We start from the raw sequence: 27,060 nt of genomic DNA, 5'->3' as shown, positions 1-27,060 counted from the left end.
AGGGGGAATACAGCTGTATATTCAAAGCGAAAGAGCAGAAAGAAATTGAGAGAAAGAAAAATAATTCCTTGGTGTTTGGGGAAAGGCTGTGATGAAGTCTCTTTCCCTTTTTTATTCTTCTGCCTGCTAGAGCTACAGGGGTTACAAACACAGCAATCAGAGTGGGCTGGAGGAAACACAAATACTCTCTGAGCAAGGGGCAATTAGGATTGTGGGCCTTGAAAGAGAAGATTTGAGTAAGTCAAGATGAGGGTGAAACAGCATTCCCAGCAGGGAGGCCAGACATTATTATTTGCTTGTGATACTTGGAATCAGTGTCATTGCTTTATAGTTCTACTTCATGCATCCATCAGTGAAAAAAAATATTTACTGAACGCCAACTTTATGCCAGGCATTCCATTAGCCACTGGGGATGCAGAAATATGAAGCTTATAATCTAGCGAGAAAAACAGAAATTAGACAAATGGTTATTAAAATAACTAAATTATTACAATTGTGCTAACTGCTGTGAGGGAAAATTTCAGGATGCCAAGAGGCCTGGCAGAGATGACCCTCCAAGCTGAGAGGGATGGGTGGATGGAAGTCAGCCAGGAGAAATGCGTGTCTGCTGCCAGCAGAGAGGGGAGAAGAAGGGACAGAGCACTGAGGCCCAAGGACAGCAAGTGCAAAGGCCCTGTGGTGGAGAGAAATGTCCTGGCACCACTGAGGAAGGAAGAATCATTAAAAAAAAAAAACTAGAGGTAGCAGGAAGAAGACCGCAGAGAGGGTGAGTCTGATGGAGAACTTGGAATTTCACCCTGAGAGTTGAGGCACTGATAAGTTTGAGGGAGGAAAATATAGGTGACCAGAGCTGAGTTTTTTAAAGAGTTCTCTGAGGCAAAGTAGAGCCTGGGTTGGATGAGCACATGAGCAGGACAACCGGCCTTCGTTTTCCTGCTTCAAGTGAGAGACGGCAGAGGGTTGGACCAGACCGCTGGAAACTGAAAGTGTATCTTGGGGCAGAAATTCTAGGTTCTCATCACGTTGAGGTGGGGTGACGGGGTGAGGGACAGAGAGACGGTGCTTTGACCAGACCCATGTGTCCCCTTAATACTCTTTCATGCATCAGGTCTGCCTCCCTAGCCAAGCTTTGAGGGACGATGTGTCTCTAGGTGCACAGCTTCACAAATCCTTGAAAAATGGGTTTCACCAGTGTTGGATACACAACCCCATTGGTATTCAGACCTAAGACCTGTGCTGGTTCCAGCCTCTGGGGGGCGCTCTCACTGCCCTTCCCAAAGCCAATCTCCTACTAAAGGTTTCTCAGACTCCACTTCTAGGCATTTGACATGCTGTCTTCTGTGTCCCTTTCTGTAATTATCCCCTCCCATTAAAACAACAAAACACCTCCATTTGCTTATCAGACTGGCAAAAAATTAAACAGATAAAATATCAAGTCTCTGTAAGAATATAGTGAAAAGGCCACTCCTGAGCCTATATGTGGCAGAGTAACTGGTGGGATGTTCTAAATATCAAATCAATAGGTCTCACCATTTGGAAGGTTGGCCACAAATCAGTGGGGAAAAGGTGAACCATTTTTTAAAATTGTTGTAATAGCTGGGTATCCATCTGGAAAAAACACATAATTCTACATCCATACTTCTTACCTTACTCCAGAAAAAATGTCCAGTGAATCAAAGATTTAAACATTAAAAATGAAACCATAAAAATACTAAAAGAAACGATAGAGACAATGTATGTTATAGTAATGATGACATGAAACTCAGAAGCCATAAATGGACAAGTCAGTACCATACAATTTTTTTTTTAATTAACATGATGGAAATAGCCATGGTAAAATCAAAAGGAAGAGAAAAGAAAACATGCTGGGAAAAGATTTATTGCAATTTATCACAGATAAAGTGTTAATTTCCCCTAATAGATTTTTTTTTTAAATCTATACATCAAAAAAAAAAAAAAAAAACCAGAAAAATGGGCAAAGCATACTAACACTGTTTACTAAAAGAAACAGATGCAGCTCATAAACATATGAAAAGGTGCTAAACCTCATTCAATATAACCAAAATGGTAATTAGCCACATTGGGATACTTTTGACACTTTTTTCTTTTTGGTCAGACAAAAGTTTGATAACACCCCATGTTGGAGCGGGTGTCAGAGATAAGCATTCTAATAAATCGCTGGATGAAGGGTGAAGTGGTACAATCTCTATGAAAATTTTGGTTTTATTTATCAAAATTAGAAATGTATACATCACGGGAGTTGGTGATGGACAGAGAGGCCTGGCGTGCTGCGATTCATGCGGTCACAAAGAGTCAGACACGACTGAGCGACTGATCTGATCTGATCTGATCTGATACATCATTTGACCCAGAAATTCTACTTCTAGGATCAACCCAGAGTTTGATGCCAATCTGACTGCAGTCCTCGCTTCTTGGAGCTCTCAACTGGACTTTAACATGACACCTGAGACAAGGAAGTCTTCCCCATGTTAATGTGCATAGTAAACACATAAACTACTAACCACATAATTAGTAAGCACATAAACTACTAAAAATATGAAATGGGATATAGCTATACGATGGAGTACTATTTGGAAATAAAAAATAAGGAAATACTGGTACATGCAACCTCTAAACCATGGCTGCCCAGTGAAAGAAGCCAGACACAAACAACCACATATTGTATGGTTCTCTATCTACATGAGTCCAGAAAAGGCAAATCTATAGACATAAAAGTGTTAGTGTTTCCCTGACTGAGACCGTGGATGGGAAAGGAGAGTAACTGCAGACAGACATGAAGAGTCTTTTCTGGAGCTGATGGAAATGTTCTAAAAGGGGATGGTGATTACACAACTCTGTAAATTGACAACCATTGACTTGTGCACTTAAAATGAGTAAATTTTATGATATGTAACTAATACCTCAACACAGCTTTTTCTGAAAAACACTTGATTATTGGGTACAGCCTGTACCTCAACACCCAACAATGATGGCCTGGTCTCTATCATCCACACACAGTATGCCCCTGGCAACTTCATGCCCAGTTTGTCACCACAATTTGCCATTTCTTCCAGAACAATGTTCCTCCTATCTGGCCTCTCTGTTGCTTTCCACTGCCGTGCACTAGTCTGGCATTACCTCACTCCTGGACTCATGCCCTGGCTTGCTGTTTGGTCAGAGTAATGATAGCAGACCAGGCAAGAGATGGCCAGGGCTCGAGCCAGGGCCACATCCTCTCCCATCACTCAGAGCCAGTGCCTATTTCTGCCCCTGATGTTGTTGCTGACGTTCTGGCACCTTTCTTCTTTACCACCCTCATCCCATCTCAACTCCTCCAAGACACAGAACCAGAGAATAACAACCTGGGAGGAAGCTATGATAGGTCGTGTTGACCAAGACCTTTTGTTGACAAATGGGCACACTGCCTCTCAGAGACACTCAACAGTAGCCAAGAGTCAGGCCACTGATGGGTGGCAGAGCTGAGCTCTCTCCGCAGACATTGCTTTGAGGGGCCTTGGGTCTTATATAGGGCTTCCCAGGTGATGCAGTGGTAAAGAAACTGCTTGCCAATTCAGGAGACTCCAGTTTGATCCCTGGGTTTGGAAGATCCCCTGGAGAAGGGAATGGCTACCCACTCCAGTATTCTTGCCTGGAGAAACCCATGTACAGAGGAGGCTGGCGGGCTACACAGTCTATGGGGTTGCGAAGAGTCGACATGACTGAGCTACTGAACACAGGTCTTATTCCCCCCATGATGTCTTTCCAGCTTCTATTCAGCTACCATGTTCCCAAATGCTTAAAGTATGATTGAGCTTATTCCACACAATTTAGCATTGGATAATACAGTGTTTTGAACAATTCGTTAATTGCTTTGGTTTCTGCTTCCAGGCTGTGAGCTCCTTGAGGACAGGGAATTATGTTTTGACTAATTTATTAGTTCCTGTTGACAGTGAAGTAATTCTGTGCATTTAGCCTCGAAACACTGGTATTACATGACAAGGTTTTTGTCCAGGATATCTGGGACCAGTGGAATCCACAGGCTTCTCAGGGCTCCACCCTTACTCCCTCCTCCTCTCACTTTTCATCCTGGGTGATCTCAGCCACACAGAAGGCTGTAACCACAATGGGGACCATCACTGACCTCCTCTCAGTGTCCAGAGTTATTTATCCAGCTGCCACCTGGACATCTCCAGGTAATCTGGAAGTCATTACCTTGCTCTCTCTAGTCCTGCTGCAGTCTCAGAAATTCACCCCCACCCCAACACCACCTGTTCCTGCCCTGGACTTGCCCTTTGGAAGGTTGACTGCATCAGAGACTTCCTGGTATTCCCAGTGCCTAGCCCTCAATCGGAGAAGGCAATGGCACCCCACTCCAGTACTCTTGCCTGGAAAATCCCATGGATGGAGGAGCCTGGTGGGCTGCAGTCCATGGGGTCACTAAGAGTCGGACACGACTGAGTGGCTTCACTTTCGCTTTTCACTTTCATACATTGGAGAAGGAAATGGCAGCCCACTCCAGTGTTCTTGCCTGGAGAATCTCAGAGACGGGTGAGCCTTGTGGGCTGCCATCTATGGGGTCGCACAGAGTCGGACACGACTGAAGCGACTTAGCAGCAGCAGCAGCAACCCTCAATAAATACAGACAAACTGAGGGGACAAGAGAGGTCCTGGTCTGTTCCTCAGCCCCTGGTCCTTGGCTGGGGACTTAGAGGAGGTGTCACCAGGCTAACTTGTCCCTGGGAGAAGAAGAAACAAAGCAGCCTTGCACAACCAGCAGAATACTAATAGCCTTTGAAAGGGCATTATTATTGATGCCAATAGACCATCTGTCCTTGAGATAAACCTAATAAAGAAAACAATGCACCCATTAGAAAGCACTTGTTCAGGCTTTCGATCAGGACTTTGATGTATGATAAAGATGCCTCCATGTTCCTCCAGGATTTCAGTTTCTCAGACTGACTGGCTTGTTGGAATCAGAACCTGCAGGTCTATTGGTCTGGAGGAGGCTGGAGTGACTATTGACATTTGCTGTTTGGGCAACTGCCTGCGTGTAAAATACACTGTTCTCCTTCAAAACCACTGCCATGAACCCTATCTACTGGTCCATCGACACCACCTTCTAGGACATCCTTCTAATACATTCTTCATCCTCCAAGAATGGAGGTGGATTTCAGAAACAGACAAAGGTCATCTGGACCCCAATCTGATGAGTTAGATGGATGAGAAAGCTAGGAAATACTACGTCTTGATCAAAAATTAAGAACCACTCTAAAATGAAGTTAAGAGGTTCTGATTCTACTTGTGCCTCTGAAGACAGTTCCAGGCATGGAGTTCTGGAAAGATCTATGGTTGATAGCCCTTCCTTGGACTGCTGCATTTTCCTGGGCCAACCCAGCCCCTCCCAGAATGCCCAGTGTCTGCCAGGGTGTTGTATTGAAGCAACTGCTGAGAATAAGCCATTTATACAGGGCCTGTCCTAGACACAGGCTCTTCTAGACACAGAAATCACTGAAACTGGCTTTTTGGGCTCTCTCAGTCTAACAGGAGGCTATTCTGATGGGTTTCCAACCCCGCTCATTTAACTCATTTTTAAAATAAAGAGTTGAACACCTAACACATCCCCAAGTACTGATCTAGGTGTTAGTGTGACACAGCAGGGACTAAGAGACAAAGTCCTGCCCCATGGGCCTGATAATCTAATGGAGCAAACCAGAGGATGAATGAGCAAATGAATTAGTAATTTAAAGTTGAACAGTGTTAAATACTACTGAGGAGCAGGAAGGGGCTAGCAAGCGACAGCTGGCAGCAGGGTTGTCAGAGATCTCCTTTCAGGCAGAGATTTGAATGACTCTCAGGAGCCCCCAGCTTAGGGGGGAGATGAGGGAGGAGCACTCCAGGCTCAGGGAATAAGAACAGACTCTCCGGAGCAAGAGTGTTCCTGGCACATAGCCGAGAAAGCCAGGATGCCAGAGTGGCTGCCAAGTGGCACAGGGTAGGGGAAAGGTGGGAGGAGGGAAGGTGGGAGAGGTTGGCGGGGACAGGCGAACCCCACTTTTGCCAGTTACAGCTCTGTGACCACACACAATTTTCTGAGCTTCAGTTTCCTCAACTGCAAAATACTCTTTGCCCTGCAGGGTGTCAGGAAGATTGAAAGATCATCACCTAGATAAAAAAACCACGTAGCACTGAGCTTGCACGTAACTACCATTTACTAAGTACCAACTATCATCATTACCATCAGCAGCAGCACGGCTGTCATGTTAACCTCAGCATCCGCTTCTGACTCACGCATGAAGGTGTAAAAATCGTCTCCTCCATCTTAGATAAATAATCCTGCCATTCAGTCAGCAGGAAACGCCGAGACTAAAAAGCTGAACTCAGTCTCTGTACAGACCCAGAGGGACAGCCAGTAGCCTTCTCTCTGCCTCTCCCAGAATCTCCAGGACTGCCTCTGGCCAGGTTTCAGCATGGGTCCCCTTCTCTCATTAGGCAATCCCTAGGTCACTGTCAGCCACCAGTTCAGACCACAAGGAGACAAAATTCGACACAACTCACAGACTTTGGTCCCATGTCTACATTTGGGCACAAACTTGTGTTTGAAGGAATCTGCTATTTTGCAAATGGTTGCCATCGCTATGCCCCATAAGATCCTAACTCTCCTGGCACTGCCCAATTGAAATGAAGGAAGGAGGCAGGGCACAATCTTTGAAAGAATGACATAGGCCCTGCATGTGTTCTCAGTCGTTCAGTCATGTCTGACCTTCTGCAGTACCAAGGACTATACCACACCAGGCTCCTCCGTCCATGGGATTTCCCAGGTAAGAATACTGGAATGAGTTGCTATTTCCTTCTCCAGGAGATCTCCCCACACAGGGATCAAACCCACATCTCCTGAGTCTCCTGCATTGGCAGGCAGATTATTTACCACGGAGCTACCTGGGACGTCGATTAGAACCAAATAGGTTTAAGATGACCACAAGTCGACTTCCACTGGATCTTGAGCCTCAGTACACACTCACTGTAACACACCAGCAAGCTAAATGACACATCTGCCAGAGCCAAGAGAGTTCCAAGGCCGACTATCAAAGACCAAAAAGTAGGCAGGGCCCCAGTTCCTGGAAATCTCTGCCTTTCCCCAAAATTACTGGACTAATCCTCCCACTCATTAGCCTGTGATATTACCCAGCCTATAAAAACTAACCACATCATTTTGGGAGACTGCTCTCACCTTCCCGAGATGGCCCATACTCTTGTCTGTGGAGTGGTTTTCTCTCTAAATAAATCCACTTCTTACCTATCACTTTGTCTCTCACTGAATTCTTTCTACAATGAGACATCAAAAACCTGAACCTCATTAAGACCTGAGACCAGGTGTGTGACTTCAGTTAAAAGACTGTGGATTCAAGTCCCAGTCTGAGTTACACAGTATCACAATCAAGGAAAATTCAAAGTTCTGCTTTTAGGTTCCCAGTAAAAGATGGCTGCCCTCTGAACAGGAAGAGAAGCCCACTGAGGCCCGGGAAGCACAGAACATACAGGAGGCCAGAGACTCCTCAGGGCTGCAGATTGCTCTGATGGGACTGGAGCCAGCATCACTGGTTGCCCTGGATCCTAAGGACACAGGTCCTATGTAGACAGTAAACTAAGCCTGAAAAAGCTTGGATATTAGACAAGCTCGAGGGCTAATTAAAATGTAAAATGTAGTCCGTGGGGCATAAACTCCTACAACCCCAGAGGGATCTACCATTTAGCGCACCAACCAAGCAAGGCAGCCATTTACTCAGGGGCTCCCCTGAGGACTGTGCGCACCACCTCACCTCCCAACATGCTCCATTTACCTCCCAGATGTGCTGAGCTGCTGGGGGCACATGGATGGCCCCTATTCATTACCATGGCCCTATGTAATGTGCCAAGGAACTGGGCACCTGGCTTGGGGCGGGCACTGCTTCTGAGAGCCCAGAGCTCTGAAAGGGCACAAAGCAATGAATTTCCTAAAGGGGCAGAAGACAAGAGTATGGGGGCAAAGAACACAATTAGCATATGGAAAGAATTAGAGTCTGGAAAACATGGTCATTGCTTCCCAAGGCAGTCTCAACAAAATTCTTCTGGAAGTTTGGATGGTGGAAAAATGCAAGAAATACTGTGCTGAGGTGAGAGTGAGAGAGATGAGCCCAAACATGATCTATCCAGACTGCCTGGAAGTGTCTGTGTCGACCAACAGTGGGTTGGGATAAAGCAGCCCTGCTGTCACCCTGCCAAACCCTGACCCTCAGGAGTTCAATGCACAGGCTCTGGAGTCAGTGAGACCCAGCCCTGTGACCATGGCACACCCCTAAACCTCCCTGAGCCTCAGTCTCCACCCCAGACACAGGGATACTCAGAGTATGGAACTACTTCACCAGATGGCTGTGAGGATTAAATGGAAAATGCATGTGAAGGACCTCAGCCTGATCCGAGATCCCCGTGAGTTGTGGCTATCAGCCACAGCCTTAAGCTTAGCCCCTCTGAGCTCCTGGCACTTTTCTTAGAAAGACTGCTCTCCCTCCATGATATGTATGATCTATGATTCTCTCCTGTCCCTCTAGTTGTCTGCACCTAAGCATCATCTTAACCCACTCCAGTGTTCTTGCCTGGAGAATCCCAGGGATGGGGGAGCCTGGTGGGCTGCCGTCTATGGGGTCGCACAGAGTCGGACACGACTGAATCGACTTAGCAGCAGCAGCAGCAGCAAGCATCATCTTTGATGTGTGCACACTTGCATGTGTGTGCATGCATGCTTGTGGGTATATGCATGACTGTGGGTACTGTATGAAGTTGGGGACACTGACTATGGCCTAAGCAGGGCCTGTGTGCCCTCCCTTGGGTATATGCCCACCCATCAAAGGCCATAGGAACCCTGGTCAGCTCAGACCACTCCCAGCCAGTGAGTGCCCCGCACTGCTCAGAGACGCCATGGCTATGGGCCAAAGGAGGCATTCATAGAAGGCAAGGCCAGCCAGCCCAAGGTCCAGATGGTCTGCATCTCGGCATCTGGGCACATTTCACACTCTGGTCTCTGCCAGTGCACCAGGAGAAACACTGCAGGCTTGCGCCTCGGGAGGAGGCTCCTTGTCCACAGGACCCGGGTTGCTGTAACTTCCCCCAGGCAGCAGCATTTGGTACCAGGCCCTGCCTGGAGTGGGGTCCTCAGCCATTATGACAGCTGCTGCTGCTGTTGACACTGAAACAGTGACAAATTCATCCTTCTGACAAGATCCCTTTAAATAATTCAAAGGGAGCTGGGGATTAAGACACTGTTTCTCTCTGTCTCTGTTGAGATTTAAAACACCTCCAGCTGGGGTATTTAAAGAGCATATAATGGGCTACCCCTCTTGGGTCTCCCCTCCCCCTTTTCCTCCTCTTTCCCATTTCCCAAACTCACCCGTCCCCCCACCCCACCAGCCAGCCCTGTAACAAGGAGGCCCAGAAAACAAGAAAGAAAAAAAAGGAGGGAACCAGTGCTTGGCTGGTCACTATGGCAACAGCGGCAGGGTATTCAGCTGTCATTATCCCAGCGCCTCACACATGTGATTATCTTAAGCTGTCGATTGAATGCGGTCCTCACTGCTGCCCAACAAGGTCTTGTCGAACAAGGCAGGGGCGGGAGCTGCGGGCCCCAGGCCCCACCAACCCGGTGCTGCTCTGCCCAGGCCTGCTCTCCATCATCGCTGAGGAGCAGTTACCCCTGAGAGAGACCAATGGCATTTCCCTTCAGCTTGGATGGATTTCCGCTCAGAACACAGAGCAGAGGCCAGGACCCTAGGTTACAGGCCAAGGAGATGGGCTGTCCATTCCATGGGTGCAGAGTTTTGAGAGTGGGTCAGGCTGGCCGTGGCCAGTGGGAAGCATCCTGGAAACAAGGGAGCAAGGCACGGGGGGAGGAAGAGACTGGCCTTCCTAGAGGAGCTCCTGGCGTCATGCCCATTCTCAGGGTGCAGGAAACTCAAATCTGGCCTTAGAAGGGGACACACTCCCCCCATCCTTCCCCCTCCCCAACGGTGGGAATGTGGCCACTGTGTGTGATCTACTTCAGAAACCATGGCTGCTGGAGCTTGGTTGGATAAGCCTGGGGAGGGCTTTGATCTCATGCCTTTGCCTCCTGGACTTTGCTTCTGATTGTTTCTGGGCTGAGGTTCCCAGGTCTAACCCACATTCTCTGAAAGACACAATCACTGGTCACCCCCCACCAGGCACCACCCCCGCCAGGCATCACTCCAGGTCTTTCATTGTTCCTTTCAAAACTGGGCTCCCAGAATAAGCCCATTTCTGCAGACGTGCTCAGGTGGGAACAGCATGGTGGGGCCACCATCACCTGTGACTTGCATCTGCCCTTCCTGTACCTGCATCGTGTAGTTGGTCCCCAGGAATAGGTAACCAGCCACTCACAAGACCCCACCTGAGCCACTGCCCACCTGGCTCACCGTGACTCGTTTGCACCTAAATGAAAGTTTGGACCTTTAACACTGACCATGACATTTTGAAGGCAGAGCTCTCACTCAGCAAGATAAGCCTGAATCTTGACTCCAAAGTCGTTCACGTTGGTTGTCCTCTGTGACACTGGGAAACATGTTGGGCACCTCTGTCTTCAGCAGGAAGAGAGGTGAGTGGGACAGTACATATAGAGAGGAGGGTGCGCCACAACTAGACCCCCCCTTCTATCAGCAGAAGAGCACCTTGAATGCAAGAGGAGCCGGTTCAGCCCAACTGACACGGCGTCACTGGATGGAAACCAGCTCACCTCTCTCCCTTCCCAGGAGTCCTCACTTCCTTAGCATTCACCAAGACCTGGGGGCAGCAGCTAAGCACACACTCCTTCATCATCCCTTGGAGCCACCCATCTCCAGGGACCACCTGCATCCTCCTCTAGCTTCCTGGCCGGGCCTCACCTGCCCTGGGAGTGGGGTCACACACTCAAGGCTCCCCCTGGACTTGCTACTACTCTGCCTCTAAAGCCCACACATTACACAGCACCTGTTCCACACCTCTCCAAACAGCTTGCTTTGAAAAGTGACCCATGGGTACTTAAGTGTATGTTTCACTGGCACTTGGCTTTCAAACCTACCCTTTCCCTTTGTAGAAAACAGAGATTTTACCTTTCCTTGCCCTCTGTTCCCTCGTTTCTTGATGATGTATGACTCGCCCTTCCTCACTCTCATTCAGGGGCAGAAGCACAAGAGTGAGCTCCACAGTCAGACAGGCCTGGGGTCAGTCTCAGCAAAACCCCTAAGCAGTTCCGTGACTTTGGATCCTTGCCCACAAGCTCAGTGTCTGCTCTGCAAATCTGGAAAATGGGAGAAACACTCCCTGGCATGCACGGTCCTGGTGAGAATTCAATGCGGTGGTACCACTGATGTCCAGTGCCCGGGACACAGCTGGTACTTCACTGACAGTAATTAGCAGTAGCAGTCGTTATCACTATTCTTAATACTAGCTCTGTGAGTAATAACCAGGTGCACCCTCCGATGGCATTCTCACGAGAGCCACAACCTAACAGAAATGCTGGAGAGTTGATCTTGCATCTCAGGCCTCCCAACCCCCATCAGTTCCCACCCTCGTCCCAGGCAAGTTAAGTCCCTCCGACAAGAATCACTGCACTAGTCAGGGCAAGTGGTATTGACTGAGCCTTGGAGTCTACAAGGAAGCTAAACACAATTTATGCTGCCAACCACTCTGTAAATAAGATCTTACATTAGCCATGTGACAGAGGCAGAAGATAGACTCAGAAGTTAAAGAACTCAGAGGGAAATGGCAATAGACCCAGTACATCAGACTCCAAATCCTGGGCTTGTTCCTTGATGCTACCAGAAATACAGTGGGATTCAGGCCAAATGACTCTTTCACATTTGGCTGTACCTGGGGGTCAAGTCAAAGGTGTATCCCAGGGCTTCCCCGTTTCCGCACAGGTCAGGCACCTTCTTCCAGAGCCAGGCTAGAGTCCCCATCTGGCTGCTGCCAACCCTGAGCCTCCCTTCTCCACCTGTTTTACTCTGGCCCATCTTCTACAGGTCTCTTAACTCTGCTTCACCTTTCTTCTCATGCTTTGTCCTCTCCTGTAATAGATTTCTTCTTTCACCAAGGAGACCAGTGAGGAGCTGTGAGTCAGGGCTGTCAAGGCAATGAGACCCTGTGGACCCCGCTCAGCTCCATCAGGAGCCCTGTTTCCTTCCAGGGCCCTGAGGGCCACTCTGACCTTCACCAGGCAGTTGGTCCTCAGCCTCACATACCGGTGGGAGAAAGGTTCCCAGGGTTGGGACAAGGGGCATGGCAGGGGTCTGCCTTCCTGGAAAAGATTTTAGAGAAAAGACATCTGTCTGTCTGGACAAATGAGGGTTAAGCCTGCCTCTGAGAGGGGGAGGGGGAATGGGTGACCTCTGGGGTTCCCTCCTGGAGTCTATGGACAGAAATATCTCTCGCTCCACTGATGAATGAGTCTGTGAGCCATTTTCAAGAGCAAGAAAATAAATCTGTCAGATAGTCAGATTCTGGTGAACCACCACAACTCCCGGAGTTCTTTAACACAGCGAGTCAAGAAGCATCTCTCCCTTAATCCATCCCGCTCTCCACTCCTCCTCACATCCCTCCCTCCACACACCTACACACAGTCATACTGCATGCACTTCTGCTGCAGGAAAGGAGAACCCTTCCAGGGCTGGAGAGTGGGCTCTTATCTAATACTCAGAAATGCATTGTCTCAGGAGACACACATGCTGACAAAGCAGAAAATGTTATCGGGAAGGGGCACCCGGGTGGGGAGCAGTAGGGTAAGGGAAACCAGGACAACTGCTCTGCCATGTGGCTCACAATCTCAGGTTTTATGGTGACAGGGTTAGTGTCCCGGTTGCCTCTGGCCAATCATCTTGCATGTGCCCATATTTGATGTGACTTGGGTCCTTCCTGGTGGCACTCACATCTCTCAGCCAAGATGGACTCCAGTGCAAAGGATTCTGGGAGGTTGTTGGACATATTATGGGTTGGAGTCTCCTTCCTCCTTTGGGCCCCTTCCAAATTATCCCAGTTAGTTTTCAGTGGCAGCATCCTGTTCCTTATCGGGACCTCTTGTTGTAAGACAATTCATGCAAGTGGTTATCATCTTGCCTGACCAAGATGAGCAGTTTCGGTCAATGGTTCCTTAACATTTCTGCAACCAGTGCAATGATTAATATTCTACTCAATGTAATAATTCATATTCTACCCAATGACATTGCTCATCTGTAACACTCTAGTCACCTCTCTGTCAAAGGCACACACATGCCCACAAAAGAGAGCTTATGTAAAAACCCAGTGACAGCAACCACACATGATGAAGTCAGGCAGAAGAGTGACCTTTCTGGCCCACCTTTCATCCCAGGGGATCCACCAGCCTTGGCCAACCCACCCCAGGGCTGTCACTCTTTCCAGAGCAGTGTCTGAACCCCATGGATCCCTGGGCCCATGGCTCTGTCCTGAGCCCCCAGCCTTTGTCTGTCACTGTCTCTGTCAAGCAGGTGATTTTAAACTTCCATTCCTAAAAGACATGTATTATATATTAAAAAAAAATGTTTTAAGTGCCTCGGGGTGTTTTGTTCCTCATCGCTTCATAAAAGTGACATTAATAGCCAGAGAAGAGCACTGCTGAGTGCAATTACAGAGGATGTTTCAGGTATGAAAGCTGTTTTGAGCCTGCTAATGTTTCCTAATTACAGGCCTTTTGGTAGCGAGAGAAAAAGATAAAGAGTGGGTGGGAGGCACAGGGTGGGAGCTCTGACTTATCTCAGGGGTTTACCTGAAGAGGGCAGGGGGCGGAGGGGAGGGAGCAGGGCAGTTGGAGGCCCACCTGCTGGGAGGCAGGGCCCCTCACAGTGGAGAAAGCAGTACTTACTCCTTGGTAACAGCTCAGGCAAAAGATAACCACTGTGTCCTAAACTGTGAGAAAATCTTTCAGACACTGAGCCTGAATTCGACGGACCTCCAGCAACTCCAAACTGGAAACTGCGTTGGAAGCCACTCTGGAGACACTGCAGCATTTCACTAGGAGAGAGGGTACAGCGTGGTTTTCAGCAGGCAAGCAGGCAGCAGGGGGTTAGATGGCACTCTCCAGCCACGTGATCAGAAGCAATTTAACAGCTGTTCAGTGCTTCAGTTTCCTCTTCTGTAAAATGGGGCTGTTGTGAGGACTGACGTACACCTGGCTGTAAAGCACATGGGGCCTTGCGATGTAGTATTCAATTTCCTCTTGCTGTGCACAGCACCTACTGACCCGGGGAGTTTCTCTTTCAGTATCCTATCATTTTGCCTTTTCATACTGTTCATGGGGTTCTCAAGGCAAGAATACTGGACTGGAAGAAACACAAACTGAAATCAAGATTGCCAGGAGAAATATCAATAACCTCAGATATGCAGATGACACCACCCTTATGGCAGAAAGTGAAGAGGAACTAAAAAGCCTCTTGATGAAAGTGAAAGTGGAGAGTGAAAAAGTTGGCTTAAAGCTCAACATTCAGAAAACGAAGATCATGGCATCCTGTCCCACCACTTCATGGGAAATAGATGGGGAAACAGTGGAAACAGTGTCAGACTTTATTTTTCTGGGCGCCAAAATCACTACAGATGGTGACTGCAGCCATGAAATTAAAAGACGCTTACTCCTTGGAAGGAAAGTTATGACCAACCTAGATAGCATATTCAAAAGCAGAGACATTACTTGGCCAACAAAGGTTCATCTAGTCAAGGCTATGGTTTTTCCTGTGGTCATGTATGGATGTGAGAGTTGGACTGTGAAGAAGGCTGAGCGTCAAAGAATTGATGCTTTTGAACTGTGGTGTTGGAGAAGACTCTTGAGAGTCCCTTGGACTGCAAGGAGATCCAACCAGTCCATTCTGAAGGAGATCAGCCCTGGGATTTCTTTGGAAGGAATGATGCTAAAGCTGAAACTCCAGTAGTTTGGGCACCTCATGCAAAGAGTTGACTCATTGGAAAAGACTCTGATGCTGGGAGGGATTGGGGACAGGAAGAGAAGGGGACGACAGAGGATGAGATGGCTGGATGGTATCACTGACTCGATGAGGATGAGATGGCTGGATGGTATCACTGACTCGATGGACGTGAGTCTGAGTGAACTCCGGGAGTCAGTGATGGACAGGGAGGCCTGGCGTGCTGCAATTCATGGAGTCGCAGAGTCGGACATGACTGAGCGACTGAATGGAACTGTGCCCAGCAACTATGCAGCTTTCTGGTACCCACACCCCAATTCCTCTGGAGAGGTACTCCCTCCAGCCCTTCAGCCCAAGGCTTCTGGTGGGCTCAGCCCAGCATAGGGTTGGAACACAGGCCCTGAGAGTACCACTCAGTACTTCCTGGATGCAGGGACTGGGTCAGGGCAGGTGTGGGAGCCAAACTGATATAGTCAGGCTCATTCAGAGCTAATTCCAGGGCTTCTGCTGGGGGATCCCAGAGGAGGTACTGGCTCTTCCCCAGGGGATGATGGATGAGATTGTAGGAGCTGGAGCCGCTGCAGACTTATGACCAAGAGGAAGCTCAGCAAGGAGCCAACACCAGGGGAGCAGAGAGAGGAGAAAGGTGGTGGGTGAGACACAGATTGATCTAAGGATTTGTACCCAGCCACACAGGAAGCCACATCAGCCCCTGGACCATTCATTCACATAAGCCAAGATACCTCCCTTAAGAATGACTTGTGTTTTTCTGTCCCTGGCCACCAGGAAACCCTGACTGATCCTGAAGTGTGGCTCCCAGCAATCAGTGACCAGTTCCAATGCTCCCGAGTCCCAGGCAGGGGTACCAATCTGAAAAAGGATGCCCAACTCTGTTCCCCTCTGCTTGTCTGCCCCTGCAATGGCCGGAAATTCAAACACCATACAACTCCATTCACAAAATCATTTTGCCCAGAGCTAAATGTCTCCTGGATTCGCCTAATTTAGCTCAGGCTTTTCTGTCTTAATTAGCATGATTGAGTCATCAAAAGAAGAAGAGAGAAAATCCAGGCCTCCAGAGGGTGAGTACTATGCTAACACTTTCTGAGTGTTTACCCAGGAAAACTTTTTGTCGACATGGCTGCCCACATGCAAATAGCCGAGGAGCCCTGGCAATATTCTGCAAAAGTAAAAGGCCTTGCTTTGATTTCCAACAAGCAAGCTGAATAAGCCTCACTATCAGAGGGACCCAGCTTGCCTTCCTTATCCATCACAGCCAGTGTGTGAAAGAAGCTGGACCTTCTGGAGAGCATCCTGGTCTTCTCCGTCATGCTTATCGCAGGAGAGGTAGCTCTATCTGTATCACTGATTAAATTTCTTTAAAAGATACTGACAATCAATTGGGTATTGGAAGGTCTACAAAAAACATTTTATTGGGCTACAATAAACCTAAACTGAGCATCTCCTCAGTTCAGAATCCTGGGTTGAAGATGCAGGAAGTATCATGAATGCGCTGCTCCTTCCCCCTTTTATGTGGCCGACAAACATTTACTGAAGCCTGGCCCCTGCTGGCCCGGGGACAGAGATGAAGCCACTCCTGTCTCTGCCCAGTGGGAGGAAGCACACATTAACGCAGGTTTAGCTCACAGAGTGATGGTCAGTTAGGAGTTGGCAGCAAGCCTTCTGCTTTAGGAAAAGGGGCCCTACCGTGGAGTCCTGGTGGGAAGGGGCACCCTGGAGGGCTCCCCGAGGGGAGGGAAATGGAACTGACACTTGAGGAACAGACAGGGATGCAAGGGGGAGCGGGAAAAAGGAAAAGAGGGGAGAGGGCCAGGCAGCATCTAGGAACAGTGGTTGTTGTTCAGCCACTCAGTCTTGTCTGACTCTTTGTGATCCCACTGACTATAGCTCGCCAGGCTCCTCTGTCCATGGGATTTCCCAGACAAGAATACTGGAGTGACTTGCCATTTCCTTCTCCAGGGCATCTTCCCAACCCAGGGCTCAAATCTACATCTCCTACATTAGCAGGCAGATTCTTTACCACTGAGCCACCCGGGGAAACCCCTCTAGGAATGGGGACGGCTGCTAAGGTGGGCCACGAAACCATGAGAACTAGCACTTACTGAGCCCTGTGGCAGCTGAGCACCGCCCTGAGTGTTGACCACAGGACCTCTCAGAGCACCCTCCTGCCCAGAGCTTCACATCAACATGTGAAGGTCAGGACCCTTTTGGAGCAGGATGGTAAAGAAGGGTTAGGGAGAGGTAAGTGAAGGCAGCCCAAGGGAGGAGGGTGGAATTCACAGGGTCACAGGTAAGGGTCCTGGGATGCCCTCTGATGGGAGCTCAGCCCCTCATCCTCCCAGCATCTGTTACTTCATAAATATATTTGTTATTTTCTCCCTCTACTCACCAGGTGGCCTCTGATATGGGTTAAACCTAAAGGCTTTAATTTAAAGCTGCAATTAGATTATAAAGCAACATTTTGCCATTTGAGCAGAAATACTTTCTGGTTTTGACATGCAATATTATAATCTATTTTCCAGAGATATAACTGAAAACAATTTGCAGGCTATGTGTGGGTGGGCAGTCCAAACCCTTCCTGCATCTGGCAGTCCTTGAGTACAAAGGTGAAGATATCCAGGGAAACCATAAAAGGAAGTCTCCTGGCCTCTATCTGGGAAGCCTACCTCACAGGCCATGCACCATGGATAGGGTTCATTGCAATGCCAGCTGGGCCCCCTGGTGGAATCATGGTACCCCTTCTGGATCAGGCCTACCAGTTCCCTGGAGACCCCCAGGCTACCAGAACAATGCCCACCCACACATCAACATCTTCCTCACGCATGGTATCCTGACTGCAGGGGCCATCTGAGGGACAATTTTTTCTCTTTCTGGGTTGCTGGGGCGGGGCTCATCTCCTCCCCTACTGGATCCCAGGAAAATGCAGACCATTCACCCAGCCTCCTGGCTTCTCAAATCCCGGACCCTGGCCCCACTCCCCAGACCCCTTTATCACCCAGAAGTACTCTGTGCATCTTAAAGTTAAGCCCTGATTCAAGGCCATGGCCTCCAGTGCTCCTCCAGTCTCCTTGAGAGCCCCAGCTAGGCCTCTGCACTTTGTCACAATCGCCCTGGCTTCACTCTTCTTCTTTGTGGGGCAATGTCACGCTACAAGATGCTGACCCCCTCCCGCCAACGTCCTCAGCTCCTGACCCTCCAGGCCCACCATTCTTGCACAAGTAAGGATGACCCCACTGCCACACCGCCTCCAGGTGCCCCTGACTGGGGCTGTCACACACACAGCCTGGACCTCAACTAGGTCCTTACTGCAGCCACATTCGTCCCAAAGAGTCCAGACTCGCCCAACTCACCAGCAGCGGCCGTTAGCTCACACCTTTGCCTCCCTCCTAAAACCTGCTACTTAAGACTCCCCACCTCCACTCTCCCAACCGCCCCTCCAACCTCAGAGAGAAGAAGGGAAATTAAGAGACTTCTTATCTTAGGGCTTCTATACCAATCCTGAGTCCTCCCATCTCTCTGTCCTGCCATTTCAACAACAAAGGCATCCCGTTCCCTGAGAGGTGCCTGCCTCCACAGCCTCCCTTCCCTCTGCCTCCCTTCCCTCTGCCTCCCGTGCTCTGCATTCCCTCCTCTCACGGGCTGCCTCATCGCCTCACCTCCCATTGACCCTTCCATGTCTTGCTTTCTGGCTTCTGACCCTGATCCCTTCTGAAACCATCAGCATGTGGCACCAACAGGGTCCTTGTAACCAAGCCCAGTGCACCATCCAATGCCCAGCAGCACCTGCCACCTTTGCCCCCTTCCTCCTTGACCCCTGCTCCCTGGGCTTCTGTAAGAAGACCACCTCTTGGTTTTCTCCTGCCTCTCACTCCTTCTCATCCCCTTCCAGGGATCTCTTAACTTGGAATATTTCCCAAAAGGACCACCTGCCTTGGGAAGGAGTTCAGAAGTTTAAAGAAGACAGGTGGTATGCACAAAAATCAAGGAGAAAATGAACCAAAAGTCATATCAATGACTTAAGTCACTGGAGAAAACATGCAAAGCTTCCACTAACAATGTAACTTGTAGAACAGGGGCAAGTCCTTAATGTCTGGGCCGCTTGAAGAGCTGCTGCATCATCAGCTTTCACGAGGTCCCCCGTGGGAGTAGGAGGTGTTTCCTGGGGGCCTGCAGTGTTCCCAGCAGGATTTGGACTTGTCAGTGTGGGCAAGATTGGCCCCTGCTCCTGGCCACACTTTGGGAAACACAGTTCACCCCAGACCTTGCCCTGCTACCACAAGGCCCCACACCTGCACCCAGAAGGGAGAACCCGGGGAGAAAGCGCAGGCGAGGCCTGTCTGCCTTGGGACCTGAATCCAATGTCCCTAAGACATAAGCAGGAGTCTTAAGACCACCTGTGACTCACACCCTGGGTTGCAGAGTGGCCTGAGGCTGCAGGCTGGAGGTGACCAAAGGCAGGGAGGAGAGAGAAGGTGTAGGGTTAATGAGAAGATCCAGCTAACCCTGCCCCTGCCTCACCCCCTCGCGGGGATGAAGAGTCTATGCACTCCTCCTGTCCCATCCTTTCGTGATTAAGCCTCACAGAGAGCCAGCCACTCGAGCCTGAGATGTGAATCCCATCCCACCTCCTCCCTCTGCCTTTCCCCACCCCAATGTCTTCACTCACTGCCAAATGCTACCAAGGCCTCCTGCTTAGCTTTGCTCCAACTGTCCTGAGTATCCCATTTTAATCTGATGCTTCTGACCCATCCAAGACAGCTGAAAGAGCCTTCTGTCAACTGTTCCCCACAGTCGTGTCAGCAAGTGTGACAAGATCCATCCTTTACCTATAGGAGAAAGCCACATGGCTAACTCAGCAGGTCAGTCCCAGTTCCCCATGCTGTGCACTGCCCAATCCACAGCCCAGCCCCACCTCAGCACTATCCACACCCTCCCATGGTCCAGACGTACAGACTCTTGTTCTTACGTCGTTTCATGACTCCCACCCCTTTTAACCAGCTATTCCTCCTACTTGGAACATCTTTCCAGACTCCCTATTTACTGCCTGTCAAACTCCTACTCATTCTCCAAAGCCCAGCTTGCGTGCACTTTTTTTTTGTAAAGGCTTCTTGTCTCCCTCTAAAGTGTCTCACTTCCAGTTCTGTGCCCACACCTGGCTGTCAGTCTCCCCACTGCCACCCAGGAGGGATACATTTCAGCTCATTCATACATGTGCTGGATCCCACGGGAGGTCATGAGCTCCTCAAGAGTATTCATCTTTGCAGCTACAGATTCTGACCAGGTGCATAACACTGAACAAATGAATCCAGAACATTGCTCTAAGGCAGTACCAGGTCAAAGAGAGCCTCAGCCTTTCTGAACTCGAGCTCCTCCTCGTGCCCTGGCCCCTCTTCAGCCCCAGGGGCATCCGGATCTCTGTCCTCCCCATCACCACTGACCTGAACACCCAACTACTGGCAGCCACTGGCCCCAGTCCCACACAGGCCCTGGCCACCTGCTGCTGCCTCTCTGCGGATGGGCCACGGACAAAGCCATTCACACCTGTAATCCACATCCCAGAGGGGCAAGTCAGGCCCTGCTCCCATGACTGCTCATCAGGACAGGAGGACAGACGGTCTGACACTCACCCCTGATGCGGGATTGGCGGTCCAGCCCAGCTCTGCAGTAGCCGTCCTGGTGTCCATTAAAGTTTCTGAAGGTCAAAAAAGAAAAAAAATGGTGCGTCAGAAGAATTACTGGACAGTGAAGTTACTTAGGACTGTAAATGTCAGTGCTAGGAACTCTGGGGCTCCTCTGCAGAGCCTACGGCTGAGGGGAAGAGGTCTGCTAGGAGGACGCAGCTCATGGCAGAGTCAGGTACAGATCTCAGGTGTCCTGAAGCTAAGGCTCTACTGAATGACCCCAAGCCACCTGGGGGATGGTGTGTGACGTCATCTGCCTACTCATCACTTTAATCCCGAGACATGGCATCTTCTCACATCACTCAACCTATGTGTTCTCCACAGGCCATGCTGACCCAATAGCCAAGCCTAATTCCCTTGGTGGCAAGTCTTTCTCAGCCACCTCCTTCTGATTTCTGACTCCCTACTCCTTTCTCCCCACTCCTCTCCTCTGCTTCCCCTTAGGCATCCACGTTGACACTCTCAGCTGATTTCCCTTCAACTTCTCTGGCCCCAACACTCCATCCTCCTGCAGGTCCTTTTGCCTCTGGGCCCAGATACACGGCCACCCCCTTCCCAAGACTCTGCTAAAAGCTCATGCGGCTTTGGCAAAGGCCTCACCCCAAACACAAACACACATCGCAGACCCCAGGGGCCTGCTTCCTGGTCACCAATCCCTCTGGCCAGTAAGGGAAAGACGGACACCCTGACTTGGCTATGAGCTCCCAAGGGCGCCAAGGTGGCTACAGTACATACAGCAAGGTCACCAGGCACCATGTAGCAATTACAGAGCTGATATTTACTACAACTGTTTTCGGGCACATAGCAGTGAAGTGTCCTGAAAGCAGGGCACCTTTTTCTTTTTTCTTTCTTTCCTTTTCAATCTATTATTGACTGTTGTCAGCCCTACCTCTCGATGGAAACTTCTCCCCAAAACCTGACTAGAGCTTTGATCAGCAAGTCCAAATGCCCTTTTGTTTGAAGGGGGTTTGTTTGTTGTGTAGCGGGGTTTGTGTGTTTTGGCTGTACTACACGGCATGTGGGATCTGGACTGAACCCGTGCCCTCTGCACTGGAAGCAGAGTCTCAACCACCAGACCACCAGAGAAATCCTTTTTTTTTTTTTAAACAGTAGCTTTACTGAGGTAGAAATGACATACAATAAACTGCACATAATTAAAGTATACAATTTGATAAGTTTTGACATATATTCATACCCATGAAACCATCACCACAATCAAGAAACATAGCCATCATCCCCAGAAGGTTCCTGTCCCTCTGTAATCCCTCCTCCCCTCTTGCCCCTGCCCCACCCTGTCACTGTCCCCAGGCAATAATTAATCTGTTTTGTGTCACTATAGGTTAACTGGCATTTTCCAGAAATTTATATAAATGAAATCATATAGTATATTTTCTTAACCTGGCTTAGCTCAGCATAACTAAGACTCACCGTGTTTGTGTGCATCAATATTTCATTCCTTTACGTTGCTGAGTAGTATTTCACTGTATGGAGAGATTGCATTTTGTCTACCGATTCACTTGTCATTTCCATTTGGGGGCTATTACATGAGAGTGTATGAGAGTTCCAGTTCATCCACATCCTTGCTAACACTTGGCATGGTCAGTCACTTTTAATTTGGGCCATTTTAACAGATGTGCAATGGTATCTCATTGTGGTTTGAATTTTCATTTCCTTAATGAAGAGTGATATTAAGTATCTTTTCACATGATTTCTTGTCATCTGTATATCGTTTAGTGAAGTGTCTGTTTGATATTTTTCCATTTTTAAATTGGGTTGTTTCCTTATTGTTGACTTTGGTAGGTTCTTTATTCTGGATACAAGTCCTTTATCAGACCAGATGGTCTACAAATATTTTATCCCACTTTATGACTTATCTTTTCATTCTTTTAATAGCATCTTTCAAAGAACAGAAGTTTTAAACTTTGGAGAAGTCTAATTTATCAACTTTTTTCTTTTATGGTTTGATATCACACCTAAAAAATCTTTGCCTAACCTAAGACTACAAAGGTTTTTCTCCTACCTAGGTCTATGATGTATCTTGAGTTAAGTTTTGCCTAAGTTAGAAGCTATGAAAAAAAAAAAAAAAGAAGCTATGAGTCAAATATATAATTGTGAGGCTTTTTTTTTTTTTTTTGGCATAGGAGTGCAGAGTTCCAGAAGGGCACCTTTCAAAATCACACAATGGTGCTCTTTAGGCTAGTGGAGGTGTCTTATGCACTTGACCTTTCCAAGGCATATATCAAAGCACCGGGCACAGCACACCCTAGCTGAACAGGAGGCTCAACAAACAAGGGCACAGGACACAGACTTGACGTGTTGCTTTGGTTTCTCCCTACTCTGCTTCCTTTTCTCCTGAACATCCCTCCACCCCCCGTGAACAGTCATTCTCTGTTCTCTATTCCAGGCAGGAGATGGGAAGTATGAATGCAGAAATTTGGGCCCCTTAGGAAACAAAACGGAGAAGGCGATGGCACCCCACTCCAGTATTCTTGCCTGGAAAATCCCATGGGCGGAGGAGCCTGGTAGGCTGCAGTCCATGGGGTCGCTAAGAGTCGGACACGACTGAGCGACTTCACTTTCACTTTTCACTTTCCTGCATTGGAGAAGGAAATGGCAACCCACTCCAGTGTTCTTGCCTGGAGAATCCCAGGGATGGTGGAGCCTGATGCGCTGCCGTCTATGGGGTCGCACAGAGTTGGACACGACTGAAGTGACTTAGCAGTAGCAGCAGCAGCAGGAAACAAAAGAACTCCTGGCATAAACCAAAGGATAAGGAAGAAACCTACCCCACGGGCAGGACTGAGGCAGTGAAAATAAAGTCATAAACGAGGAGCTGTGCTGAGCCAAGGGGTGTCCTGTGCCCTTGTCTCTAGTGCTCAATCCCAGAGAAGGGATGGTGGGAGTCTGTCCAGGTGACAGGGCCTTGGACACCCAGCACCCAGGCCTGGAGTGACCCCACCAGGCGGACATGGCATAGATGGAGCAGACAGAGTCTTTGGGCCAGAACAGGTCTAATGAAGGGACCCCAGAACCACCCCATGGTGACCTGCATGGACTATACCCACGGCTCAGATGGGGTCCAGGGTATCTCAATGGGTACCAGTAGGGACAGGTGCTAACAGGTCAGGGAGGCACCTCCTCACAACCTGACACTACATAGCCCACCATGACAGCCTTCTGCCTCCCAGTGGAGTCGGGGCTCTCACTGCAAACAGGGGAGTAAAGCAAATACAGTGAGCTGGGCTTACTAGCCCATCCAAGCTCACTTGGAGTTGGATCAAGAGTGGTGCCCCTTGCATAACTGAAGGAACGCAAGCACAGGAACAGACTTCTTGAGTTTGTTTTCTCCTCCGATTCTTCCGACAGCTGGGGAGGCCGGTTCCTGCACTGAGCAGCCCTCCTTCTCCCCCGCGTCTCCACTTCACAGCACTAATAATGATCATAATGACACACCAGATTTACATAATACATGTCTCCAAAGGCACTCCATGAGGCCCTGGAGAAATTCATCTCCATGATTAAAATGCCGTCGCCAGGTGGGCCTGAAGCAGGAGTCACTGAACCCACTTGGCAGAGTTAGGGACCAGGGTACAGAATAGCGTAATGCCTCCTTCAGGGTCACACAGCCTCCCATCCTGATGTTGATAGCCTCAAATCTCAGCCTGCTGCCTACTGGGCAGACATGGGTGTCTGCAGACTCTGTAGTGCCCTGGGATGGAGGATCTTGCTCATACAGCTAAGAAGCCACAAAAGCCCCCCAGAACAGCACATATTGCAATAAAAATGTATATGGAGGCACTCCCCAACTTCAGGATCATGCTGAAGTGCAGTGAAGAGCAGAGGACATGGGCAGGGAGGGAACTAGAGTCCAGAACCAAAAGTAAGAAACAGCCTTCACTCCTAAATCTTCCAAGGTTTGTTCTGCTAACCCCATGAATACAATCTAAGAGTTCATTATAGTCATAGTTACCTGCTCAAGGGCTATAATTGAATCTGTTTCTAAATAATTTTTCCATCCACCTTCTTGGACAGAAGTTGCAACGAGAAGAATCCATTTTTCTGCATCCTGCCCGCCGCGGAGACGGAAGGCCACCAAACCATAAACCATCCACTCGATATGATTAAGGGCAGTTTCTTTTCTGGCACAGAGCGCTCCTGATTATGGCATTACACTCTGGTGGGGGCTGAATTAAAGTGATTTGAGGAGGTTTACATCTCCCTGGAGAAGAAGAGAGTGCTCATTTGCATTTATAAAGCATATTGAGAGTTCTGGCAGAAAGTTATGGTGGAAGCACAATTAAATATTTACCATCACTTCTGCTCTCAAACAGTGGCATGGGGACCAAGCCAGCTGGAGGTGCATGTGTTGCTGTCAGATCGCAGCCCTACAGGGGACAGGACTCTGGGACCCATACCCACCACCAGCCTCTGCTCTCTGGGTGTGCGTGCTCACTGCCCAAGGGAGAAAAGCTGGGAGGGCAGCGAGGGCACTGGTGTAGGCAGATGGGGTCCAGGCCCCACTTCTATCACACAGTGACCATTTCTCTCCCCTCCCTCCTCATCTGCAGAACGGAGGAGGGCTCGTGAGAGCTCAGGGACAAGAGCGGACTGCGTGACACAAAGCACAGCAAAACGAATGCGTTTATTATTATAACTTAACCACTTCAAGCGTCAGTTTCTTAGCTACGAAAAGGATCTAATGATGGTATCTGTAAAATACCTCTAAGATTTCTATAAGAATTAATGATCATAGATACCTACTGATCATCTACCTCCTTCCTTTAAAGACCCAGGAGTGACATGAGTGGAGAATATGGCAGCAAATCAGAGCAGTGGGTTCCCTGGAGGGACTCTTGGTCCAGGGGAGAGACAAGAAGCAAAGTCTCACTCAGCATTCCGTTCTGGCTGAGACCATGAGAAGGAAACCAAGAAACTCAAAGGCATGGACGTGTGGGGAGTAAGTGGGTCCATCCCCAAAGACACACGCCACTGTCTCTGGGCAAAGGCAACACTGGCCTCCTGGGCAGGGCTGGGCTATGCTGGGGGCGAGGAATGGAGACAGCCACCTGCCACCTGGAGAGACGACAGAGTGACCAGGAGAAGCAGAGACAGGTCGATGCGGATGAACTGGGAACCATCCCAAACCTAAGAGGCGGGTGAGGAAGACTGAGCCAGAGGGGAGGGGAGGCCACAAGGGGAGACAGAAGGGGGTCTCTGGCAGGAGCCGGCCAGACTGGCAAGAACCCGAGAAGCCTGGGGCACGTGAGCAGCCTGGTAGAAAGACGCCATTTTCCCAGGGAACAATTTCCCTTCAGTGGTTTTGGTAGGGAAACCTTCAGGGTCCCCCCTCCAACCACGGGGGGCCGCCATCCAAGGGTCAGGGTGGTGGGGGCAGGTCTGAGCCCCCTACACAGAGGAAAAGGCAGCTGCCACCCAGCTCTGCAGACGGTTCCCCTTTCTGTCTGGATTGGCACCTTGGGATGTATTGACATTTGGGATGAATTAGATGCCCATCATGGTGAAAGAGAGCTAAATAAACCCTCTCCTTACAGTTCTGCCACTCTTTCTGGAGAGACATTAATCAGACATTCAGCTGAAAATATTTACAACGTCCTTCCGTGGTGGTAACAATATACAACAACATACACAGATGGAATGGGGGCTTCCGGGCCTCCAGTGAGCAGAGCCTCATGTGTATTTGATAAGGCAAATTCAAGAACCTTCCAAGCAGGGAAGAACCAGCGCGGCCGTGCAGTCACTGCCTGGTGCAGCCTTCCGTGGCTCACAGAGCTCCCGAAACCCAGGAGCCACAGCCCAGAGTCGCTCCACGAATCCAGGTCCTCCCAGGTAAAGGCCAGGAGTTGGAGGTCAGCCCACTGCAGCCCAAGCCTCTCCCTCAGCCTTCATGAGGGGCTGGGATCACTGGAAGAAGGCTGAGATGCGTGGCATCAGGGGGTGATGGTCCCCATTCAGCAAAGGTTGTCTGAGTCGCTCCCACAGGCAGGTGGGCACTGTGCAGGAACCAGAGACAGAGCAGAGGAAAACAGACACCCTGGCCCTCAAGGACTTTGCAGACAAGTGGGAAGACAGAAATTAATCAAATAACCACGCAGCTAAATCTGCAATTACGGCCTCGCTGAGCGGCAGGAAGGGGAATCCCAGGGACAGTTGTGAACACTGAATAAAATGACAGGTATGTGAAGCCTGGTGCACAGCTGACACTTCTTGCTTTCCCAGCCCCGGCTGATGGAGGCACAGCGACCAGCCCCTTCACACACACACACACACACACACACACACACACACACAGAGTTGTCCCAGGATTGAGTCCACACTGGCAGGAACAGGACATGTAGTGAGCAGTCTCCCCCACTCCCAAATCCAGAGTGTGCCAGTGCTCACAGTGTGCTGGG

General features: G+C 49.4%; 1 protein-coding gene across 1 annotated transcript in view; it reads right to left on the bottom strand.

The window, feature by feature from the left end:
- Window positions 1-27,060, bottom strand: part of EPHB1 (EPH receptor B1) — a 471,534-nt gene that overhangs the window by 304,872 nt on the left and 139,602 nt on the right. Inside the window, exon 2 of the mRNA XM_086316585.1 lies at window positions 20,594-20,658. Within this exon, the coding sequence (XP_086172711.1) occupies window positions 20,594-20,658 (65 nt within the window). The remainder of the gene's footprint in view (window positions 1-20,593; window positions 20,659-27,060) is intronic.

Source organism: Bos grunniens, chromosome 1 (genome assembly GCF_055505025.1).
Source record: "Bos grunniens cultivar Pamir isolate PY7600 chromosome 1, Bosgru_T2T1.0, whole genome shotgun sequence".
NCBI classification, from domain to species: Eukaryota; Metazoa; Chordata; class Mammalia; order Artiodactyla; family Bovidae; genus Bos; species Bos grunniens.
This window is presented reverse-complemented; position numbering and strand designations above follow the sequence as displayed.